Below are 21750 nucleotides of genomic sequence, written 5' to 3' on the forward strand. Positions count from 1 at the left end.
TTAAAATTTAGCGCAGGATTAGTTGTATCCAATGAACTGGCAAGTTGTGAGTGTATGTCACCATCTAAAGATGAGTTTTCTCAGTAATATTTTGTGGCTGAAACGCTTCTAATGGGAAGCAAGTTACAACTCCATGCAGAAATTATAATAACAAGACTGCTCTCATTGTGTTAATAGACTATATGTATTTTCCCCTCTTTCTTCCCTTTCTTTGTGTAGAAAATACAATACATTCAAATCAGACTATTTAGCACAAATAAGACAGTCAGATGCCTACCATGAACACTTGACTTCTTTGTGACGCTCTTTTGACCTGCTATTAAAAACAAACAAACAAAAAAGATAAAACATTCCCAGTGGACTTATTTTTTCCCTCGGCTATTTATTTCTGGCATTTTAATGTGTCTACCCGGACCACAGGGAAGAGTTTCCCGACGAACACCGACCTGTTTTGAAATCATTGCACGGTGTTGCATGACGTTACCCCGCGGGAGGGGGAGGAGCTCTGGGTGACATTTCGTCTGACAGTCGTACGTGCGTCTGACGTCAGCGACGTCGAACGGGACTGTTTGTTCTGGATTTGGGGCGAGGAAGGTCTGCGAGCGCTGACAACCGACAGAAGAAGGTAAAAATAGCGTTTTACGCCTTTAAGGGGATGACATTGGTATATTAAACGAAAGCATACAACTCAGGGGAACCGGTAAAATGTGTTCCACGGGGCTTGGTGGCGTATTTCCCGCGCTGTCAGTGAGCGCTTCGGCCAGCGGAGCATGAGCTGTCTCCACGGGCCTTGCACCGGTTCGGGCACACGAGAGAGAGGTGATTTTTGATCCTTTAAGTGTGCGCGATTTGGTGTTACTTTGCGTATTCGGCGTCGTTTCTTTCCCCTCTCAACGCTCGCGCTGAGGCCGCTTTTGGTTGCAGCGGACACTCCGTGGTGTCGGTGTGCACGTTAGCTGCTACCATGCTAGCCAGCTAGCTGCTATGCTAGGCTGTTTGTTTGTAGCCCCGTAGGCCGTATTCGTGACATACGCTACGTCCTCTTGTTAGCGTAGTTTACGCACAGTGGCGCAGAAGCTTGTGTGTAGCTCGACGTAGGTCATTTGGAGAATACCGATCCTGGCCAAGTTGTATTCTGAAACGCGTTTTACGTGCGTAGCTGTCACTTGATCACGGTGGACATGGCGACGCACTGACATGGAAGGTTAGCAAGATAAATATGTAAAAAGAGTGTTTTTTCTCTCCCAAATATTTTTACTGGAAAAATACAATACTTACAATCACAGATATGCAATTTACCTTTGCCCTTTTAAAAAACATATATTCATATGTACGCTTTAACATACACACACATAAAAACGAAAGTAACCAAAAACAAACAAAACAAAAACACTCTGATAAGAGTGGAGAGGAAAATAATTAAATTAAAGTACAGAGTACAGAGTACAACGCTCCCACCCATGCCCCCACTCAACCCATCACGACCAACACACGTATTACTGCTTATTTATACAATGTGAAAGGTACAACAATAACAATAAGTACCGCTAAATTAGTTAAATAGGACGTGCCTTTAAAATAGAAGGATATTTAACAGACTTCCAACAATAAGGTATTTCTTGCCAGTGAGGATGTGAAGGCGAGTAGTTTTTAATTGTTTGTCCCAAATAACATTATCTATTAACCTGCATGCTGTAGAAGGAAGATACCATTATGAGTATTTACAAATAGTGATAAAATTCAGTGAAATGATTATGTTATCCTTCTAATTATTTACTTAATTTTTATTCTTTTATTCAAGTTAGCAACAACAGTGCGTAGTAGGGTCCACTTACACTTTATCTAAATCTTATCATATATTAATATCTTGTATATGTTGTCTGGCACCATTTTAAACATAAATCTGTTCTCATTCTTCAAGTGTGTGTCTGGATTGTCTTGTGTCTTTTTTATATCCTTTTTTGTTTTTTGGGGGGTGTTCTCCCGACACGATGCTGCCTGCACACTTTTTGTGATTTGCAACAGTGAACTGTGAAAGAAGGCGCACAATATTAAACTCTCAACATTTAGAAGATTTAACTCAGCGATTGTCAACAAGAAAAATAACATAGCTAGAAATTTAAAAAAGGGACAACAGAGACCTGTTGAGGTTACGTACTGTCCTGTACTGTTTTATATACTGTAAATCCAGAAAAGTTAAACTATACTGTGGCACCAAGTACCACACACTATTTAGAATAGAAGATTGGAAGAAAATAAATATTGTTCTTGCAAACAGCTCCTTGTATGGGACGTCCAGTAAAGTATGTATGTATGTACGGTTCACAATCTCTGCATGCGTTCTTATTCTTGCTGGGATGAACAAAGTCATTTTCAGCTTACTCTGAAGAGGCTATTTCTGTACAGAGGTGTAGAAACTAAAAACAGGAAGGAAGGTGAAGGTGAGAGGTAATAGCAATGAAGACATCTACCTTCAAGAGTCAAGAGGCCCCTTGGGCTCAGAGTTGTGGGTTGTTCTCTGTGAATGTCTGATTTCACCTGAATAGTCTTTCTTGGAAGAGAGAAACACTCACACTGATGAAGATCCGTTTTGAATATTGCACACATCAGTTTTCCAACACGTTGTAAAGGAATGCAACAGTTGTCTTTGCTATTCCTGTTGAATCAAAAAGCCACTTGCTTCGTGCCCATCCCATGGGCTCTGAGCACAGCTGCTTTCAGACAGTATGACCAGACATTTAACTGGTCATGTCTTATTCGAAAACGACCCCCCAGTGAATTGTGTTGCCCTCAGTTTTAGTCGGACTTTGATTTGAGATTTGTCTCTCTCTCTCACAGGTGTGGCACTCTGCTCTCTATCCGTGTCTCACAGCGCGTCGTGGGCATCCTGTGTTACCTCGGGAAACTGTCACCTCACCAACTGAGCGAGATATGATCACACAATCGGATTAAACCGCAGCTGCACGGCTACAAACATGTAAGTTCTTAGAAAGCAACTGGTCTCAGAATTATTTCTGTTATCGAAGTTTTGAGTTACGTCTACACCATATTATGTAAATCCCCTCTGCTGGTGTTTTGTTAACAAAATAACTGTCAGTATGACTGGATACCAAAGTCTGTAAGGTTTCTGTTTGTCAGTGTCAATTGCAAATGCCTTTTAACATAGATAGATAGATAGATAGATAGATAGATAGATACTTTATTTATTCCGTGGGATAAATAGAGCTAATAAAGCAAAGTAAGCATTGTATTAGCTGCGTAATCTGGATACATCACAGGCCCCAAACTAACCCTTTTCTATAGGAGCATTGTGGCCCCTCTGAATAATAGCAGGAAAGCAAGAAGAAAGTTTAGGGGCACATCTTAAATCAAGCTGCGCTGCAGTTATTTACATCTACCCAATTCTAGCTGTATTACGGACCAAATTAGTCGGTAATAAACAGACTTAATGTCCAGTAGTTCCATTGTGCCATTGTATAGCGTTACTGCCATCGCAGTACGAGAACAGAGACGCGTAACAAATCATTAGATGTACGCAAAGTATGTGCTTTTCAGCCGTGTTGTTGAGGTTGTCTGTGCACTAGAGTAGGAGCTAAGCGAGACTCGCCAGCGAGAGTAGATGACATAACCTGTGCTGTTGACACGGACGCTCCCACTCCCACACACACACACACACACACACACACACACACATTGTTTTTCCACCATGGAAGAAAAGTCTAGTGTTAATAATGCTCACATTGTCCCAAAAAAACGGTCCCAAAATGCATTCGGTATTCGCATCAAGATATCTGTTTATAGAGCTTAGGTTTGCAGTGACGTAATACAGTTTTATTCCCCCTGTAATGTCAATCACAGCTAGTTGTACTCATGCACATTTATACATATTCCCATATTATCACCGATGGGCTCTAGGTTTACTCGCCATTGTCATAAGGTCATGTCTCAACAGACATTTATTTTAAGAAAATCTTTGAGATTGTGAGACTGTAACTTGTTACTGTTGAATAGATTTTCTTTAATTACAATCACAGGTGTTACAGAGGATAGTAACTTTATTCTGAAGGTGTATTAACAAATTAAGTGTTGGTTTACTCTCAAATTTTCGCTGCCGACGTCATGGAAAGATGAAGATGAAGCTATAGCTCGTTTCGTTGCAGGACCATATACATGTAAAAAGTGCTTGAGCTGCCTTGTCGTTGGTGGATAAGCACATATGGGAGATCTTATTTCAAACTCACTATAAATGAGTTTTAACACTATAAACATGCTCGATGGTGTTAAGCTGAGTTGATCCTTTTCAATAGTAGCAGCGCAGTTGATCTAATTGTTTTTGATTTTCAAGTCATTAGCAAACGCAGTCACCTGGATATCTAGTTTCCTTTGTTGCCGTACAGTTGTGAGAATGATTTATATGCAACAATCTTATTTTATTTTTTCTTGTGTTTCTTTTATGTGCAACTTAAGCTCCTGTTGCCAAACCATTTTCCTTATGGATCATTAAAATCGCACCCTTTTCAACCAGCTGGATAACACGAGTCGACTACTAATCTACGATATCGTGTAAATCTCTGTGGTGTTGGCTAATCTCCAGAGTAGGTGCACAGCACTGTTTGTGAAAATGGTGTAATGTGTTTACATTTTCCAGTTCTGTTTAAAGGGTCATTCAAGGTGCAGACAAACACACTTCATATTATTTATTTCATAACAATATTTACTCAAGTGTGTTGAGAGCTAATAGCTTGTAGTTGATGTGGAATGGGTGCATTTGTTTGTGCACAGAAACACTGTAGACATCGTGGCCTCTGTGTTGTTCTCTGATTTAATGCGCTGCAACAACAGAATGAACGTCGAGTACTTAAAAACAAAATCAGGTGCAGAGTTTGAGCCGCCAGAGCAGCGAAAGATGAACTCTTGCGTGTTTTTCCTCTGAAAGAAGTTGTCTCCCTTTCTCACCGAGAGGCCTCTGAAGCGGGAGTTTCAGTCAATGGATTCTGACAGCGTAGCAAATAATAGACGGTACAGAAAGTGCTTGAGTCAGTGTGATACCAGTTAGCTTTGAGATTTGAGGTGTGACAGCGCCGCTAACCTCGATGTTTTCTGAGAACGCTGAGTCAAACGTGACTTCCTTTAAGGAGCTCGGTGAAAGCGATGGCAGCGTTTGTGATCCTTTTTGTCCGATGGTGTTTTCAGAGAGTCGCATCAGGAGTGTAATGGCCTGAGGGGGGTCCCCCCGGTCCCACCTGCCCCTGCCAGGTCCAATCTGCCTAAACTGTCTTCTCAGCCACTGCAACACACCACTGCAATGGGAGACGGACTGGAGGCAGGCAGCAGCCAGAACCCCCCCTCTGCTCCACCGCCGCTCCCCTTCAACCCTCCGCCCCCCGAAACATGGAACCCCTCCAGACCCAAACGGCAGACCAACCAGCTACAGGTAACGGGACTTCTGTTTGTTTACGCATTTGGTGTTTGTATACCGTGCTTGCACACTTCAGTTTAAATGACTGTTTTGTATAATTGTGCTCTCTTCCAGTACCTGCTGAAAGTGGTGTTGAAGACATTGTGGAAACACCACTTTGCATGGCCCTTCCAAGCTCCTGTAGATGCAATCAAACTGAATTTGCCTGTGAGTCGCATGTTTATGTTTACTTTCTGTTTAGTCCAGAGCACACGTATAGCATTGTAACGGATTGATAATTAGTTTCACATGCAAAGCGTCGCACAGAAATGCAGGTGATTCCACATAGGAATAAAATATCTGTTCTTTCTGCTGTTTCTGTTTTTTTGGGGGGGTTCTTTCTGTGCATCTTTGAGATTCATTTTGTTATTTAACTGACATGTATGTGAAGGTTCTCAGTCATCCACGTCATGGTATATCCAAAAAGGGACTGGTGGGAAGCTTGAGGTTTAAATAGGGAACTCTGTGGGTATAACTTGCTTGACCAGGCAGACAGAAGCCCCGTCCCCAAGAAGTTTCAATCCCATTTGCACCTTGACACTGGAGCCTTTGACTGACAGTGACTCGTTAGGGCACCATTCATAGGGACAGAGGACAGGAACAAGCAGTCCCCGCCCTCTAACAGGTAACCATCTAGCTGTTATTTGGAAATTAATTGCACCACTTTCTGGTCAGGCAAGTTTCTAATGAGTAATACCCACAGAGTTCCCTATTAAAACCTCAAACTTCTCACAAATATTTTTTTCAAATGCCCTTTGGAGTTAACTGACATGACTAATCATCTCTTTTTCTGCGGTCGTCTAGTGCTTTTTATTTTTTTTATGTGGTACTGAACTTTATCTGCTATTTTTCATGTATTAAACAGAAGAAAATATTGGTTAAAACCACAGACATCATTGATCATTTCATCCCCCCTTTAAACTACATGTAGATATATGTAGGATCCAGAGCAGCACCTCAGACTCACCTTATGTTTTATAAACTGTGCTTCTGACTCATATTAACATTCCAGTCTTTTGAAGTGCTAAAGGTAACAAATAAGTTCATATTGCACTTTAACCGCTGCATCTCCAAGGCACTGAAGTGTTTTGGACTTAATAAAAGAGGACGTTTGTCACATTTTTCATTGCAGTCTAATAACTTTTCCCTCTCTGCTTTGTTATGTCAAGGACTACTATAAGATCATAAAAGTTCCTATGGACATGGGCACGATAAGAAAACGCCTGGAGAACAACTACTACTGGAATGCCCAGGAGTGTATCCAAGACTTCAACACAATGTTCACAAACTGCTACATCTATAACAAGGTCGGCATCATTGGAAGTTCTTAGTGACAGGGCCCTGTGCTGCTCAGCTGTCTTATTACTCGTATCAGGAGAGAAGAAGGCGTCAATGGAAACGTGTCCTTGTGTTTGTGTGTTCAGCCCGGGGACGATATTGTCCTGATGGCGGAGGCGTTGGAGAAGGTGTTTCTCCAGAAGATTTCGGAGATGCCACAGGAGGAGTCGGAGATCGCTGTGGTCTCCAGGGGACGCAGAGGGGGCAGAAGGGAGTCAGGTATGAGTTTTGGGATGTTATGCACCCAACAGCCAAAACATTAAAACCACTGACAGGAGAAGTGAATAACGTTGACCATCTTGTGACAATTCAATGTTCTGCTGGGAAACTTTTGGACCTGGTATTCATTTGTGTGGATGTTGCTTAGACATGTAGCACCCATCTAGACCAGACCAGACACCCCCCACCCCATAGTAATGACACTACTTGATGGCAGCAGCCTGACACAGGAAACACACAAAAACCGTTTAGGAACAACTAAAAAATAAGCAAACACGATGACACAAAGTTTTGACCTGGCCTCCAAGTTCACTAGATCCCAAACTGTTCAAGTATCTGTGGGATGATCCACAGAGGCCCCTCCCCTCAACCCACAGACCCCCCCACTGAAACCACCCTTTAGCAGACACCACAGGACACTCTCAGAAATCCCAAATGATTTGGAGACACAAGGGAGACCTACATAATATTAGGCCATAATGTTATGTCTGATAGGTGCGTGATGCTTCAGTTGTCGCCTCAGTTCTCCTCTATAGACAAGGCGTGCTGCCATTATAACAGACATGATTGTGTTTGTGTGTATTCCTTGTATAATCTGTAGACTAAACTAATCTAACCAGCTAGGCTTGTATGTCCGTCTGTACTTCTGCTCCCGACTTGATCAGCCACACCTCGCGTGAACATTAGTTTCATACATAGTCAAGTTCTGGATGTTTGATGATTGTGGTTTTGTGGTTTTTATAATTCAACCAACAGGTCTAATGTAGGTCTGGGATATTATGGTTGCTCTTTTTACTAGGGATCGACCAGTTATTGGCCTGGCGGATAATATCGGCCGATATTCGCCATTTTTGCGATCATCGGCATCGGCCGTTAATTTCAACCAATTATCGATAAAATCAATTAATGCATTTTAAAATGCGCTCATTTGGCTCTGATGCAGCCGTCTCTCTGTCCGAAGTCACCACTCTCTTGGGTGTGTAGCAATGTTCCGCCCACAGCCCTCACTGATTGGCTACTTGGCACAAGTGAGTCAGTGACGGCCAATCAACACTGAAGCCTCTGCACGCATTGCCACAGACAAGGAGGAGAAGCAGACGACTGCTCCGGTAGCATAACACAATGACACAGGCTGTAGCAAGTACAAAGGAGGAAAACCTGCTGTTTGGCTCTGGAGATGAGACTGTTCACAACTTCAACCCGGCGTAGGCTGCTTCATGATGGCCCACCGCTGCATTATAATCACCGCAACCGCTTTAGAGCTGGGGCCAGACGCAACAATAATAATCTAGACCCTTACGGTTATTCTTACTTTGTGGGAATAATTAATTCTCCTAACGTGTCTGAGCCCACGGGGTGACTCGCAGTTTATCAATAAACAACACCTGAGGTGATTATAGCTTATAAGTTTAACACCACACGCTAACGTGTCCTTATTTGTTTACAGTCGCCTCTCCCTCGGCGCTCACGCTCTCACCACACTACGATCAACTTAACTACACAAAATAGATGTTAAATATTCGTGTTTTTGTCAGTCACTCGTGAAGTCCAGGGAAATGAAAGGCCATTTAAATGAGTCGGGCAGAGAGCGCACGTCGAGTCTTTTTCAATAAATTTACCGTCGCGTATACAACTAACGCGTGTAAAGTAGCCTTTATTGTTTGAATGTACAATTGCCAAGTGCCTTAGTCTTATTTATGTAATATGACATAAAGTTCTAAGCACAAGAGGGATTGGAGATACTAACTCGATCCCAAATTTGTTGAATTTTGTTGATTTTTTTCAAAAATTCCGAGAGCTATTTTATTTGTTTCTTCATTTGAGTGAGTTGTAAGAAATACTGCCAGAAGGCCCCTGCACTTTTGTTTTAAAATAATTAAACTTAAAGGCGTTTCAATTAAGATTTTGTGTTTGTGTTATTTTACAAAAAGTTAAGGCCATTTTTTAAGTGTAGACAAAACAAACAAACAGTTTACTGTATTCATTCTAATCCCAGGTGTGTTACTCTAAATTCTGACGCCAAAATTTTCATTTTTACTGCAAATGAATATCTGCATATCGGCTATCGGTATCGCTTGGTTATTAATAATCGGTATCGGCCCTGAAAAATCCATATCGGTCGACCCCTAGCTTTTACCCCCGGCCTCCTCCTGTGTTCACATTTTTTGTCCTTCCTTCCAGGTCTAATCACGGATTCAGGCCAAGACTCATCTTCCCCTTCCACCACCCCGCATACACGTGGCTTTTCATCCCCCTCAACGACCCCACACACCCGTGCCACACCCACTCCTCAAGGCCCACCCACCCTGCCGTTGGTCCAGCCTCTATCCCAGGCTCTGACCCAGGCTCTGTCCCAGCCTCTGACCCAGGCTCTGTCCCAGCCTCTGACCCAGGCTCTGTCCCAGCCTCTGACCCAGGCTCTGTCCCAGCCTCTGTCCCAGCCTCTGACCCAGCCTCTATCCCAGCCTCTACCTCCGCCTCTGACCCAGCCTCTACCCCAGCCATTATCCCAACTTCTAACCCAGCCGCACCCCCCACGTGTGCCTCCCATGCCCACCAACCATGCCCCCCTTTTGGGACCCGCATTCCCCCTGTCAACTCCAGACGTCCTGTCCCAAGGCATGACCTCAGTTCCTCCTCCACCTGTCACACACCCAGGTGTCCATCCTGCCCCAATACTGCAGAGCTCCAATGCCCTCATTAAGGTAAGGAGGAAACGACATTCAGTCTTATTAGGACACAAGTAAATTTCCAATTTCTAACCACCACCTTTTCCCCTTAACAGCAAAGGAAGAGTCAGAAGAGGAAAGCTGACACCACAACACCCACAGCCAACGACCAGCTCAGTGAATCATCTCCCGTCTCTGCTGAGACTCGACCGCGCCGAGATAACAATCGCCCATCGAAGCAACCCAAACGAGACGCGTCCCAGCCGGACTCTCAGCATCACCCGGGAGGCGGTTTGGAGACCGGAGGGACGGCGACACCGAAACGCCAGGAGCAGCTACGTTCCTGCGCTCGCCTCGTCAGAGAGATGCTGTCAAAGAAACACGTCTCATACGCCTGGCCTTTTTACAAACCCGTGGACGCAAAAGCTCTTGGTCTCCACGACTACCATGACATCATTAAGCACCCTATGGATCTCAGCACCATCAAGGTGATTTTATTAGAATAGGTGGGCCAGCCTGTATAAACCTCTATTTTGATAGTGGTGAAGAAGTTAAGGTCAAGCTTAATGGGTCGCTACTTGTCAACTTGCACTTCTCAGTTTTACACATGCAGCAAACATGGAAGATGAGTTTTAAACCTTCTTCTGATTAGACTTTGATCACTGTCTCCTTCAGAAAAAGTTGGACAACAGACAGTACAGAGACGCTCAAGAATTTGCAGCAGACGTCAGGTTGATGTTCTCCAACTGTTACAAGTACAATCCTCCGGACCATGATGTTGTTGCCATGGCGCGCAAATTACAGGTAAACGACGCATACAGTCAAGGAAACCAATATAAACTTAATATGCTTATGATATGACAGAAAGTATGTGGACACTCCTTGTAAATATGTGCACAGGTTCCTAAAAGCTTATGGAAAACCTTGCGAGGATAGTGTGTGGTGTCCGTGAAGCTACGCATTTGCAACCAAACCACGTTGGTGTGGTTTAACAAATTGGTGTTCGGCAAAGATCTACCGGCAGCTTTGGGTGTTTAAGATTAAGAATGTCATTGTATGACATTGTTTGGCAGCAATCTTCTGCAGCAAGCTGATGTCAGGTGTTCAAAGCTAATAAAACTAAATAAAACAAACGAGTCATCTATGTAGTTGGCAGTACAGATAATCAAAGCAATTGTTTGGGTCCCTGTGAGAAAAAAAATAAAAAAATGAGAAAGGGCCCCCCAGATGGTTTATTATTATATTATTGTTATTATACTCCCCTTTAAACCTGTAAAGGCCTTGTACTGCATCAACATTAGTCCACAGTCCCACTGAATTTTATCTGCCCTGAAACAAATCGCTGTAATTTAGACTGGATCAATTGCAGATGTGTGTCTTTACATTTGGTCCCCAGAACTGAAGATTGCTGTGTTCACTTTCCTAGTATGTGACACGGCGCATTGATCTAATTGGTTGAAGTAGCCCCTTGATAGAAACCTTCCACATGCTAGGAATTTGTTTCGCAGGAATCTGCCTTATTCCAAACCACTTCCAGGGACAACTTCTTAGATGGTTCTGGGTGTCAAACAATCTGACTCGACATGTTCAGCATCCTGGGTTTAACAGTGACATTTAAAAGTATCAGCTACTGTGCGTGATGTTCGGGTGTCCACATACTTTTGGTCATCTGTGTCTAGGCTTAGATTATTACGTCAGAGACTTTCACTGGCTGTTCACAAAGATGTTATTGGAGAGTGTTTGCAGTTTGTCCAGTCGAGCAGACAGTTTCTCCTGTTGTCCTACCATTTAAAAGGACGTGTTCGAGATGCGTTTCGCCAAAATGCCAGATGAGCCAGAGGAGCCCACCCCTGTTCCCACCCCGTCAACGGTCCTCCACCCTGCCCCCTCCACGCGACAAGTCCCGCCTCCTCCTGGCATGTCAGACGACGACAGCTCTAGTTCCTCCGAGTCGGAGTCCTCGGGAGAAGACTCGGAGCACGAAAGGCAACAGCGGCTGGCTGAGTTACAGGAACAGGTTAGAGGTTGGAAAATGAAGGGGGAGGGAGGCTTATGAGACGTAACAGGTGGGTGGGCCATGCAGAGCAGCTTTGCCGAAACATGGGTGAATGCTGGAGCACGGAGAAGCAAAAATGCACAGACTCTGTGAAGGTGTTTTTCCATCTCTTAAGACCACAACTGCATTTGTTTGTGTCCCCTAGCTCAAGGCTGTCCACGAGCAGCTGGCCGCACTCTCCCAGCCGCAGACCTGCAAGCCCAAGAAGAAAGAGAGGGAGAAAAAGGAGAAGAAGAAAGAAAAGCACAAGAAGAAGATGGGTGCCGAGGAACCTGTGGAGCCCCCTCCCCTCGCGATGCTTCAGACTTCTTCTTCTAAGAAAAGCAAAAGCAACAAGGATCCGGTCACTGTAAAGAAGGAAAAGAAAAAGCCTGGGTAGGTTTTTACAGTGGTATAAAAATAAATAATGTTATTGAGGCTGCGTTAAATTTACTAGCTGTTGGTTTTTAGTGTTTTACTTTCACTCTTAGGCAGAGGGAGAAGTGTTGGTTGAAGTGAAGTCGCATGTCTCATCACTTCTTACCTGCTGCTGTTGGCTAGGCTAGTTAGCTGGTGTCGTCTTGTCGCTAGCTGACTGCTAGTCTGCTGGTTGGCTTTTCAGCTGGACTAAACTTCTAAATGTGTTTTGCCTCAGATCATGGCACAATGGATTGTAACATCTTATCCTGTGTGTTCATGAAAGCTAATGGAATAATTTGTCGATCACAGAAAGAAGGAAGGAATCAAAAACAGCCGCCCAGCTGCGCCCCCTCAACCTGGTCCGACTCCTCTCGTCCCCTCAGCTTCTCTTGAAGCAGAAGATGACATAGGTGTGTATCTAACAGAACATGTCGTAACTGTGTGCACCAGACTACGTTATCGCATTAAATTATCTTTAAATAAACGTCCTCCTCTGCAGATGTATTTGGGGGCATGTCCACTGAGCGATGTAAGCCAATGTCATATGAGGAGAAGCGCCAGCTGAGCCTGGACATCAACAAGTTGCCCGGGGACAAACTGGGCCGAGTCGTGCACATAATCCAGACGCGGGAGCCGTCGCTGAAGAACTCCAACCCTGACGAGATCGAGATCGACTTTGAGACGCTGAAGCCCTCAACGTTGAGAGAGCTGGAGAAATACGTCTCAGGCTGCCTCAGGAAGAAGAAAAAACCATCAGGTAGGCAGCTCGTATTGAGTCTGAGTTTAACTGTCATTTATATCACATGAGCACTAAGCACTATTTAGATGTCCTCATCGAGACTAGAGTTCCACCGATACAGATTTATTTATTTTTTTATTTATTTATTTCATCAGCCTTGGCCAGTGGTCGATACATGCTGTTGATTTTCTCAGCCGATATTTGGAGCTGATACTAGTTTCTCTCCCTCCATTCACATGATAAAAATGACAACAAATGTTACAAGTTTCAGTTTAAGCAAAAACATAAATGTTTATTGAACACAAAGAATATTTAACCCTCTTACGCATACAAAATAAACAGTTAAAAGAGGCACAAGCATTCTCCAGTTTCCAGCTGCACACTCCGCAGCAGCATGTATCGGCGTCGATACCTCTGAAAGACACAAAAATCGCCCTGATGTGTCGGTTGACCTCTAATTGAGGCTGCTCACTCCTTTGTTGATTATAATGCTTTTGGCTGTTTTTTGCAGTAGAGAAGTCTCTGGAAATGACAAAGACAAAGACTGGGTCCTCATCATCGGGCAGCAGTGACTCTTCTGATAGTGAAGACTCTGAGAATGGTAACGTACACGGAACATTGTGTACCAGCATCAAATATGTAATAAATATCATCAACACTTCTGCCTCACTCTGCCCGTCTCTGTGTGCAGGGCTGGTTCCCAAGCAACAGAAGAAGACCTTGACTAACAAGGACACCAAGAGACCACAGCACCAGCCCCTCATTGGTGCAGTGGGCCCAGTCGTTCCTCCTCAGCCTCAGATTCAGCCCCAGATTCAGCCTCAGATTCAGATTCAGTCTCAGCTTCAGTCTCAGATTCAGATTCAGCCTCAACTTCAGCCTCAACTTCAGCCTCAGCCTCAGATTCAGCCTCAACTTCAGCCTCAGCTTCAGCCTCAGCCTCAGATTCAGCCTCCGCTTCAAATTCAGCCTCAGCTTCAGCCTCAGCCCCAAGTGGTTCAGTCCAAACCGCAGTTTGTCCCCGCCCCCACTGTCCCCGTGTCTGTCCCTGTCCCCTGTCTGGACTCCTCCCAGCTGCTGACCTCAGGATTTGATCCTCTGGCTCACTTCATGAACCCTCACCTGACGCAGTCCAACACAGAGCCCAATGCAACAGTTACTACTGCTGTTTCGGCCATTGCCGCTGGTCTCCTCAATGCAAACGCGCCCACCTGCCAGACATCTGCCGACACCCACCCTTTCCTGAACCAACATCCCATATTAAGTCCCCCAGGTATGTATGCTGCAGCTAACAACTCTGCATTTAAAAGAATTGTGACCGATGTCTTTCGTTACTTTGTGCGACATATTTAAACTGCTTGTTTTGTCTAGTTAACAATGAATTTACATAGCTTACCTTTATGTCTACCTCCTGCCTCTGTATTTTAAGGATTTATGCAGATATATCATATTAATAATGTATAATCTAACTCTAAAAATGCCTCCTCTTTCTCCAGGCCTAAATATTGTTTTTTTTCTTCTTTTTTTTTACATTTCCAATGATTCTCTTCTTCTCTTCCCTTTTTGCAGCCATTCACAACGCTCTTCCCCAGCAACCATCGAGACCTAGCAACCGCGCGGCGCCGCTTCCACCCAAACCCCCGCAGCCTCCTCCATCCTCGCTCCCTTCGTTGCCTCCGTCTTCCTCGCCGCAGCTCCAGCCCTCGCTTCCCCTCCCTCTCCCCCAGCCTGTCCACCGCCCACGCGTCCCTTCCCCGCCGTCGCACGGCATCCTGGGCACCCTCTCGGCGCAGCCTCCCCAGGCCCTGCTGGAGGACGACGAGGAGCCGGCGCCCGCCAGTTCCGACACCCCGCCGCTCAGCCAGGTCCACAGCTTCCTGCAGTCGCTCCAGGCCAGGCCGACCATGCAGACGCAGCCGCTGCAGGCGCTGCAGACGCACTCGCCCGCGCAGGTCACCTCTCAGCTGGTGGCGTCGATGCACTCGCAGGTTATGTCGACGACCAGCTCCTCCCTGACGCAGAGACACAGCTCGGGCCACGCGCACATGCAGCAGTCGTTCTCGCACACGCACACGACGGCGTCGCAGAAGGGGGTGGTCCTGCAGCAGAAGGTACAACAGTTGCAGCAGCACCATCAACAGCCATCACCACGAAACAAAGCAGAGCCCTTCCCAACAGGTAAGACAGCTAGATACGATGATCATAGACTATAAGAGGCCAAACAGAGCCGTATGCTAGAGAGGCTGGCCAACTAAAGTCATTGGCGCCATGTTAGATGCATTCTACAGTGTAACCCTATGGGGCAGATGTGCTATATTGAAATAAATGTCTTATTTTCACCATTAACAGGCCTATAGATGTTTTTGCTAATGTCTGTCAATATGTAAAAGGTCCTCACTTAAATATACCTGTGTCTACTTATTTTAAAAATCCTTTGTAGCCCAATCACCTCATCAGTCATGGAGCTGTGTTTACCTTCTCTTCAGTCTCCTGTGTTCATCCTTTGCTGTTAAAAATTTGAAAATACTGAAAATTAAACTAATCTTACTGTTATTTTGTGTTATCATTAGTATTATATTATAATATTAGCACGCTAGCCATAATAACATAGTAGAAACCGAATCAAAGCTACATGTCAGTTAAATTTGTTTACCTACATGGACATAAATTACACGCACGCATGGGTTTCACAGCAGATATGACGGTAACTGCTATTCTTCTAAGCCTTTAGTCTAGATAACTAGCTAGTATATGGAACCAATCAGCATAGCGGGATAGCTGAGATGGTCCATTCACTAGATGGCCAGACTCTAATATCTGTCTCTAAAGCCAAAGCGAGTAGAGCTCCCCCTGGTGTCTGACTGCAAGTCCCTTACACTCACATGGAAGAGGAGAACTAAAATACACGTCAGTTACATTTTTATTTATTTTATTTTTTTCATTTCATTTCTGGTGGTTAATATAGTGTTGATGAATGTGTCAATTTTTTTGATAAGTCTTTAGTTACTTGACGCTATAGACACAGGATGTGACGTAATGGCGACTACCACTTGCCATACCAACCACTCCATAAAACTGAGTCTCCATAGGAGTTATAAAAATAAATAGATAAGTAAGTACAGTTTATAATCTAACATCTAACTCTAGCTAGCTGGTGGAGGCAAAGCAGAACGTAGTATTAATTAAACAAAAATGCGATTGGATCCAGTGGATGTGTAGTCGGGTCATCAATATCGGGGCTCCACTCTCGGACAGTACTGCACACAAGCTCCAAACTCACAATATGCCGCCGCCCGTATGATGGAAAAATAGCATCAGTTTGACCAGTGAAAGTAAATGGAGCCACGTTGTATCTATACAGAGCCCAGGGCTGTGGGTGAGTCTCCACCCACTGAACGCAGATTCTAACACTCTCTCTCTTATATTAACGTAATGTTGCACATGACATCAACGTTTCTACTGTTCAACCATGGACTATGAAAATTCCACCAATAAATAACCACTACATCATCTTAGTTTACAGCACAGCGGACTTTCCAACTTTCCAGCTGGAGCCGAGTATGTAGATTATATGCAAACCATCTCGGGGTAGCTCATACTGCCTGACATTTTAGAACTGAAAAAAACATGTAGGTGTGTAAATAGAAAGACCTCCATGCGGTAAAAAACGCAAATCAGTGTTATTAATAAGCTGTCTCAAAAAAACAAAAAAAAAACACCCTCACATGCAAAGCATTGCAGCAAGACTCATTCAAGCCTGTTCCACTTTATTACTCAGTAATTTATTAAAATAGTAGAATGCAATTTAACACCAGTTTGTGTTTACGTGCCTTTAAGATGTTTTGTGTCATACCTGTGTTTGGCCATGATGTGGAGCAGCATCAGTTTAAAGGAAACTCTCAGCTGCAACTGTCACGTCACCAGCGAACTCAGCTGGAACTGCTCATGTTGCATATTGTTGGAGAGACTCGACTTTAATCATGGCGCGTTTCGAATATCTTTTCTCTTGTTTTGTCAGGTTGCCTGCCCGACAGCCCCTCTCCTCTGATGATGCATTCTCCTCAGATGCCTGACTTCCATTCGATGGGACAGCAGTCACCTCCACAGCCCAAGAAGCACGTAAGTGGCATTTTATTTTTCGTGTTTTCGTAGCGACTGTATTTGAGTCTTAAAAACGTAAACATTGCTGGTTTGTCTTTGTGTAGGAGCAGAGGCCCAACCTGGTCGGGGTCAAAGAAGAGAAGCCTTCCCATTCACCAGTGCTGCCGCCCTCCCCTTTCAGCCCGACCATCCGTCAAGACGCACACAAACCAGACATTAAACACAGTAAGAGTTGGTTTTAATCAGGTTACATTTACTTATAAGTAACAAAGAAATGCAACCCTCCCTTCAGAGCTGCCCAACTCTTTAATCTGTGTTTTTTTTTTATTTTTATCCGACAGGATTAGACGTGAAGTCGATGGATGGTTCCCGTCCCATCTCCCGTCTCCCAGACTCCCCAGCACCACCCTGCTCCCAACAGGACAACAAAATCAAACAAGAACCCAAAACTCCCATCGCTCCTAAAAAGACACAGGTGTGTGTATAAATAAGTGTGGACCGGGTTAAATAAAACCACCTATATCTGGTCTGTGCCTTCCCTCCCTCGTGGGACAAGTTATTTTCAACTGTTTTTTTTCTCCTTTCCTTTTCCTCCTCTAGGAAGCGAAGTTAAAGAACATGGGTTCTTGGGCCAGCCTGGCTCAGAGGTCCCAGTCCACGCCGGCCTCCTTAGTGCGCTCCTCTAGCGACAGCTTCGAGCAGTTCAGACGGGCGGCCAGGGAGAAGGAGGAGCGAGAGAGACAGCTGAAAGCACAGGCTGAACAGGCCAGGAGAGAGCAGGAGAAACTACGGTAAGCCGGAGGGAAACGTGTGGAACTTACAGAATTATGTGATTTATTTTATTAGCACCTTATTAGTCTGTTATGGATCTGTAGAAGGAGTCATATTTATTTATCACCTTCCTTCCACCATTTGTTTGCATTTATTTCAGAACAAAAGGAAAAAAATCAGCCTGGTCTCTTTAGATGTTGTATGTTCTCAGTGAAAATCTTGTCTAGTTTCCACTGAAGTCTCATTACAATTCTTCATGCAAGAAACTGTTAAATGCCTCAGTCATGTTTGTTTGGTTGCTCGATGTCCAGCAGCATGTGTAGCTCATGGAAGCCGTGGTCTTCAGTCAGACATTTTTGGTTCGTTTCAACACTTCACTGAAATGAATTTAAAGCAGCTGATAAAAGAAAATAACTTTTGAAGCCCTGCTGTGTACTTTGGACTTCTGTACTTATTCAGTTTATAGTACGTGTTATTCATTACACACTTGTTAACATTTGAAACAATTATTGACCTTCTGTAGGCAAAAAAACAACAACAAAAAAACATTTTCTTAAAGCAGGGCTACATACTTACTTACATACTTATTTACTTGCTTGATACTTATATACTTATTTACATACATAGTTACATATTTACAGACTTAGTTACTTACTCACGTACTTACTTAAATACATACTTAGATACTTACTTACATACTTAGTTAGTATTATACTTACTTATTAGCTTAATATTACTACTTAAGGCTACATTCTAGGGTTACATTACTTACTACTACTTAGTTTACGTATTTATTGCTTAATTGTACTTAATTATGTACTTACTTAAATGATTACATACTTATTTTATACTTACTTACATACTTACTTACATACTTACTTACATACTTAGTTACGTATTTATTGACTTACTTAGTTACTTAATTATGTACTTACTTAAATGCTTACATTCTTATTTAGTTACTTACTTACATACTTATTTACATACTTAATTGCTTAATTGCATAATTACGTACTTACGGGCTACATACAGGGTTACATACTTACTTACATACTTATTTACGCACATACATACTTAGATACTTACTTATATACTTACTTAAATGCTTACTTTATCTATGTATTTATTTATCTCGAGGTGAATTCAGCGTCCAGTAGCATCATTTGAACCTGAAGTATTCAGTATTTGTTTAGTCTCTGTTTGAGTAGTGTACAGCTGTTTGCCAGCTGTCTGCTGCCGGGCTCAGACTTTAGTGGTTTGGGGTCGTGTTTGGGTGTTTAGACATCGGCTCTTCACTCTGAAATAAAAATAAAAACAGTTTCAGCACGTTGCTGCCTGATCTTCAGTTCTGTGCTCTTACTAAAACATTTTGTGCACCTTACAAATTTATTCCTCAGCCAGGGTTGGATATGTTCAACACTCCCGATGTAAACCATTTCCTGTAGTCGGTTGCATTATTATTTTGCTCCGTGTCCATGTTTGAGATCAGGTTGTGAAGTTTGTCTGTGATCGTGTGACGCAGCTTCACTCACGAATCCGTTTCCCTGCAGGAGCCGCGACGACGACGACACGATGGAACAGGCCCGCCGAGCGCAAGAAGATGTCCGCCGTCGCCAGGAGCAACAGTCGCCGCTCGCTCCCACGCCTCCGGCTTCTACTCCGCCCACTCACTCCCCACAGGCCCCACCCACTCAGCAGCCAGCCCCTCCCCCTCCGACCTCCGCTGCACAGAACGCTCTCGACCAGCAGAGGGAGATGGCCCGGCGCCGCGAGCAGGAGAGGCGCAGGAGAGAGGCGGTAAGACCTGAACTGTACAAGGAAAAACATGAATTCAGATTTTTAGGAGCCGCCTTTAATGCTTTAATCTCGTTGTTCTTTTTTTCTTTTTATTTACAGATGGCAGACACCATTGACATCAATTTCCAGAGCGACCTAATGGCAATTTTTGAAGAGAATCTATTCTGAGAGGGATAAAAAAAAAACAAAAAAAAAAAAAAAAAAAAAGAGGACGATGGTGTGAGAGAAGGACCTATCAACACACACGAGCAAATTTACAAAATGCGTATAACAACAAACAGCGCTGTGACGTGATCACACAGATGCACATACACAGACTTAACAGTAACTGTCCCTTTCTCTCAGTAGTTGAAACAGCTGGCTTGTGTCATGTGAATGAGAGACGGGGTGGGGGGATGAAATTAAGAAAAAAACAATAAAAAAAACAAACAAAAAAAAATACCCTCTATTCCTCCAAACTCAGATACATTTTGGTGTCTGACTTGGTGCGTACGGTTGTTGGTTCTTGACCTCCGGGGACAACAGGTTGAATACAGACAAGTATTCTCCCTCAAGGAAAACGGGACAAAGCAAGAGACCGAACTTTTACACTTTAAAGAAGAAAAAAAAATGGAAAATTTCAAGATTTAATTTAAGAAAACGTTTTGATTTTAGTTGTGTGCGATAGGAGAGACGGGAGGGCGAAAGGAACGAGTGGACAAAACGTCAAACAGATCACTTTGCTTTTCTTAATCCCGTCTCTTTCTGATTTCCTTTTACGGTGGATTTTAAACGGGAGGGGGCTGAGGGGGGGCGGGGACGGGGGCGGGGGCCGCGGTGGTTGAGTTGTCTCAGCCGTCAACCGAGAGTCATTTTCTCAGGACACTGTGGGAACGAAAACACGCCGGCCGCATTTCACACACACACACACACACACACACACACACACTTGCAAAACCTCCTTCCTCCCGTCACTTCCTTCCGTCTTCTTTTCTCGCTCGAGTCACAAATGGGAGAAGTGGAGCCTCCATGTTCACGTTCAGCATTCGAGGGCAGTGAGGAGTTAGCGTGTGTCCTTTGCCTTAGTGCTCTGGCCTGTAAACTAATGCTCTCACCCCACAAATTATACATATTATATATAAATAGATGCATAAATATAAATATATATATATATATATAAATAAATATATATAATATACGGCAAAATGTCCACAAAAAAAAAAAAGAAGATGATGAGAGGATTTGGATTGCGGGGAGCAAAGCTTGTCTCTGTTCATCTCTGAGCTCTGGTTTTGATTTTGTAGAATTTAATGTAAAGAAGTTTAAAAACAAACAAAAAAAAAAACGACTTTTTTATGATTCTATTGAGAGGATTGTTTCGTCCGTCTTATTCTCTCTCACACCTTTTTCTGTTTTTGTTTTCTCGACTCTATGCCAAAACCAATCTCTTGAGTGCTGAAAGTTCATTCACATATTATTATTATTATTTTTTTTTTTTTTTTGTACATGTAAAATGCATCCTCTTTTAAGTTTTATTGCTATTTAATTTTCCTTTATCCCCCTTTTTAAAATCGGATGTTCTGCAGCGGTTTGCTCTGTAACAGTTTGAAGAAGCGGTTCCAGCGTCGTGTTACGTGACTACTTTACTGCAACCCGTCGTTCTGTGGATGTTCGACATATCTTTGCCCAACTGTTCCATCACGTACATCTTCCTTTCGTCATTACTTCTTTTCATCATGTTCGTGTTTTTAGCCCGTCTTAGCCGTCTCGTCCATAAATCTTATCTCCATGACAGCCTCTGCAGTCTGTATAAATAGCCTCCTGTTTTTGACTCTCTTTAGTTTTTACTTTTAAAAATGTTTTCATCGTCCATGGTTAACAGTTTTTTGGGATGTCGTGTGCCATTGTGTTTTTCTGGAAGACGGGGGTGGGAGGGGGGGATGCTTTTCCCACTTTCTTTAGCTTGGCCCAGAGATCCGTGAGTGTGTTCGATTCTGTAATCATCAATCTTCTTTTTTTTTTCTTTTTTTTTTTTTATGTTTTGAGTCATTTTCTTTTTCCCTTTGCTATTTTTATTTGATTTATTTTACCCAGAACAATGTGTTGGTATGTTGGTGAGTGAGGCATCGAGGTCAATAGATTCATCTTGTTCAGATTATGGAGTACAACATCTTTTTTTTTTTTAAGAAAAGTATTAAAATAATATTTAAAAAAAAAATACAAA

General features: G+C 43.4%; 1 protein-coding gene across 1 annotated transcript; it reads left to right on the forward strand.

Annotated features, from left to right (window-relative positions):
* The first annotated feature begins 549 nt into the window (after positions 1-549).
* Positions 550-21750, forward strand: LOC125004451 (bromodomain-containing protein 4-like). The gene is made up of 22 exons (XM_047579057.1): positions 550-625; positions 2839-2977; positions 5194-5434; positions 5534-5626; positions 6628-6765; positions 6883-7015; positions 9197-9720; positions 9801-10172; positions 10360-10488; positions 11480-11701; positions 11886-12115; positions 12449-12549; positions 12639-12896; positions 13390-13479; positions 13570-14151; positions 14448-15056; positions 16897-16997; positions 17084-17204; positions 17321-17454; positions 17580-17770; positions 19301-19547; positions 19647-21750. Exons 3-22 carry the CDS (start codon positions 5306-5308, stop codon positions 19713-19715), a joined length of 4473 nt encoding a protein of 1490 aa, XP_047435013.1. The 5' UTR covers positions 550-625; positions 2839-2977; positions 5194-5305; the 3' UTR covers positions 19716-21750.

This window comes from Mugil cephalus, chromosome 2 (assembly GCF_022458985.1).
Source record: "Mugil cephalus isolate CIBA_MC_2020 chromosome 2, CIBA_Mcephalus_1.1, whole genome shotgun sequence".
Lineage (NCBI taxonomy): Eukaryota > Metazoa > Chordata > Actinopteri > Mugiliformes > Mugilidae > Mugil > Mugil cephalus.

Excerpts from the sequence above, each read along its gene's own strand:
- LOC125004451 (XM_047579057.1), top strand. The coding sequence starts at position 5,306 with ATGGGAGACGGACTGGAGGCAGGCAGCAGCCAGAACCCCCCCTCTGCT. Across the intron at positions 10,173-10,359 it reads TGGATCTCAGCACCATCAAG|AAAAAGTTGGACAACAGACA; the intron begins GTGATTTTATTA and ends TGTCTCCTTCAG. Across the intron at positions 15,057-16,896 it reads AGCAGAGCCCTTCCCAACAG|GTTGCCTGCCCGACAGCCCC; the intron begins GTAAGACAGCTA and ends TTGTTTTGTCAG.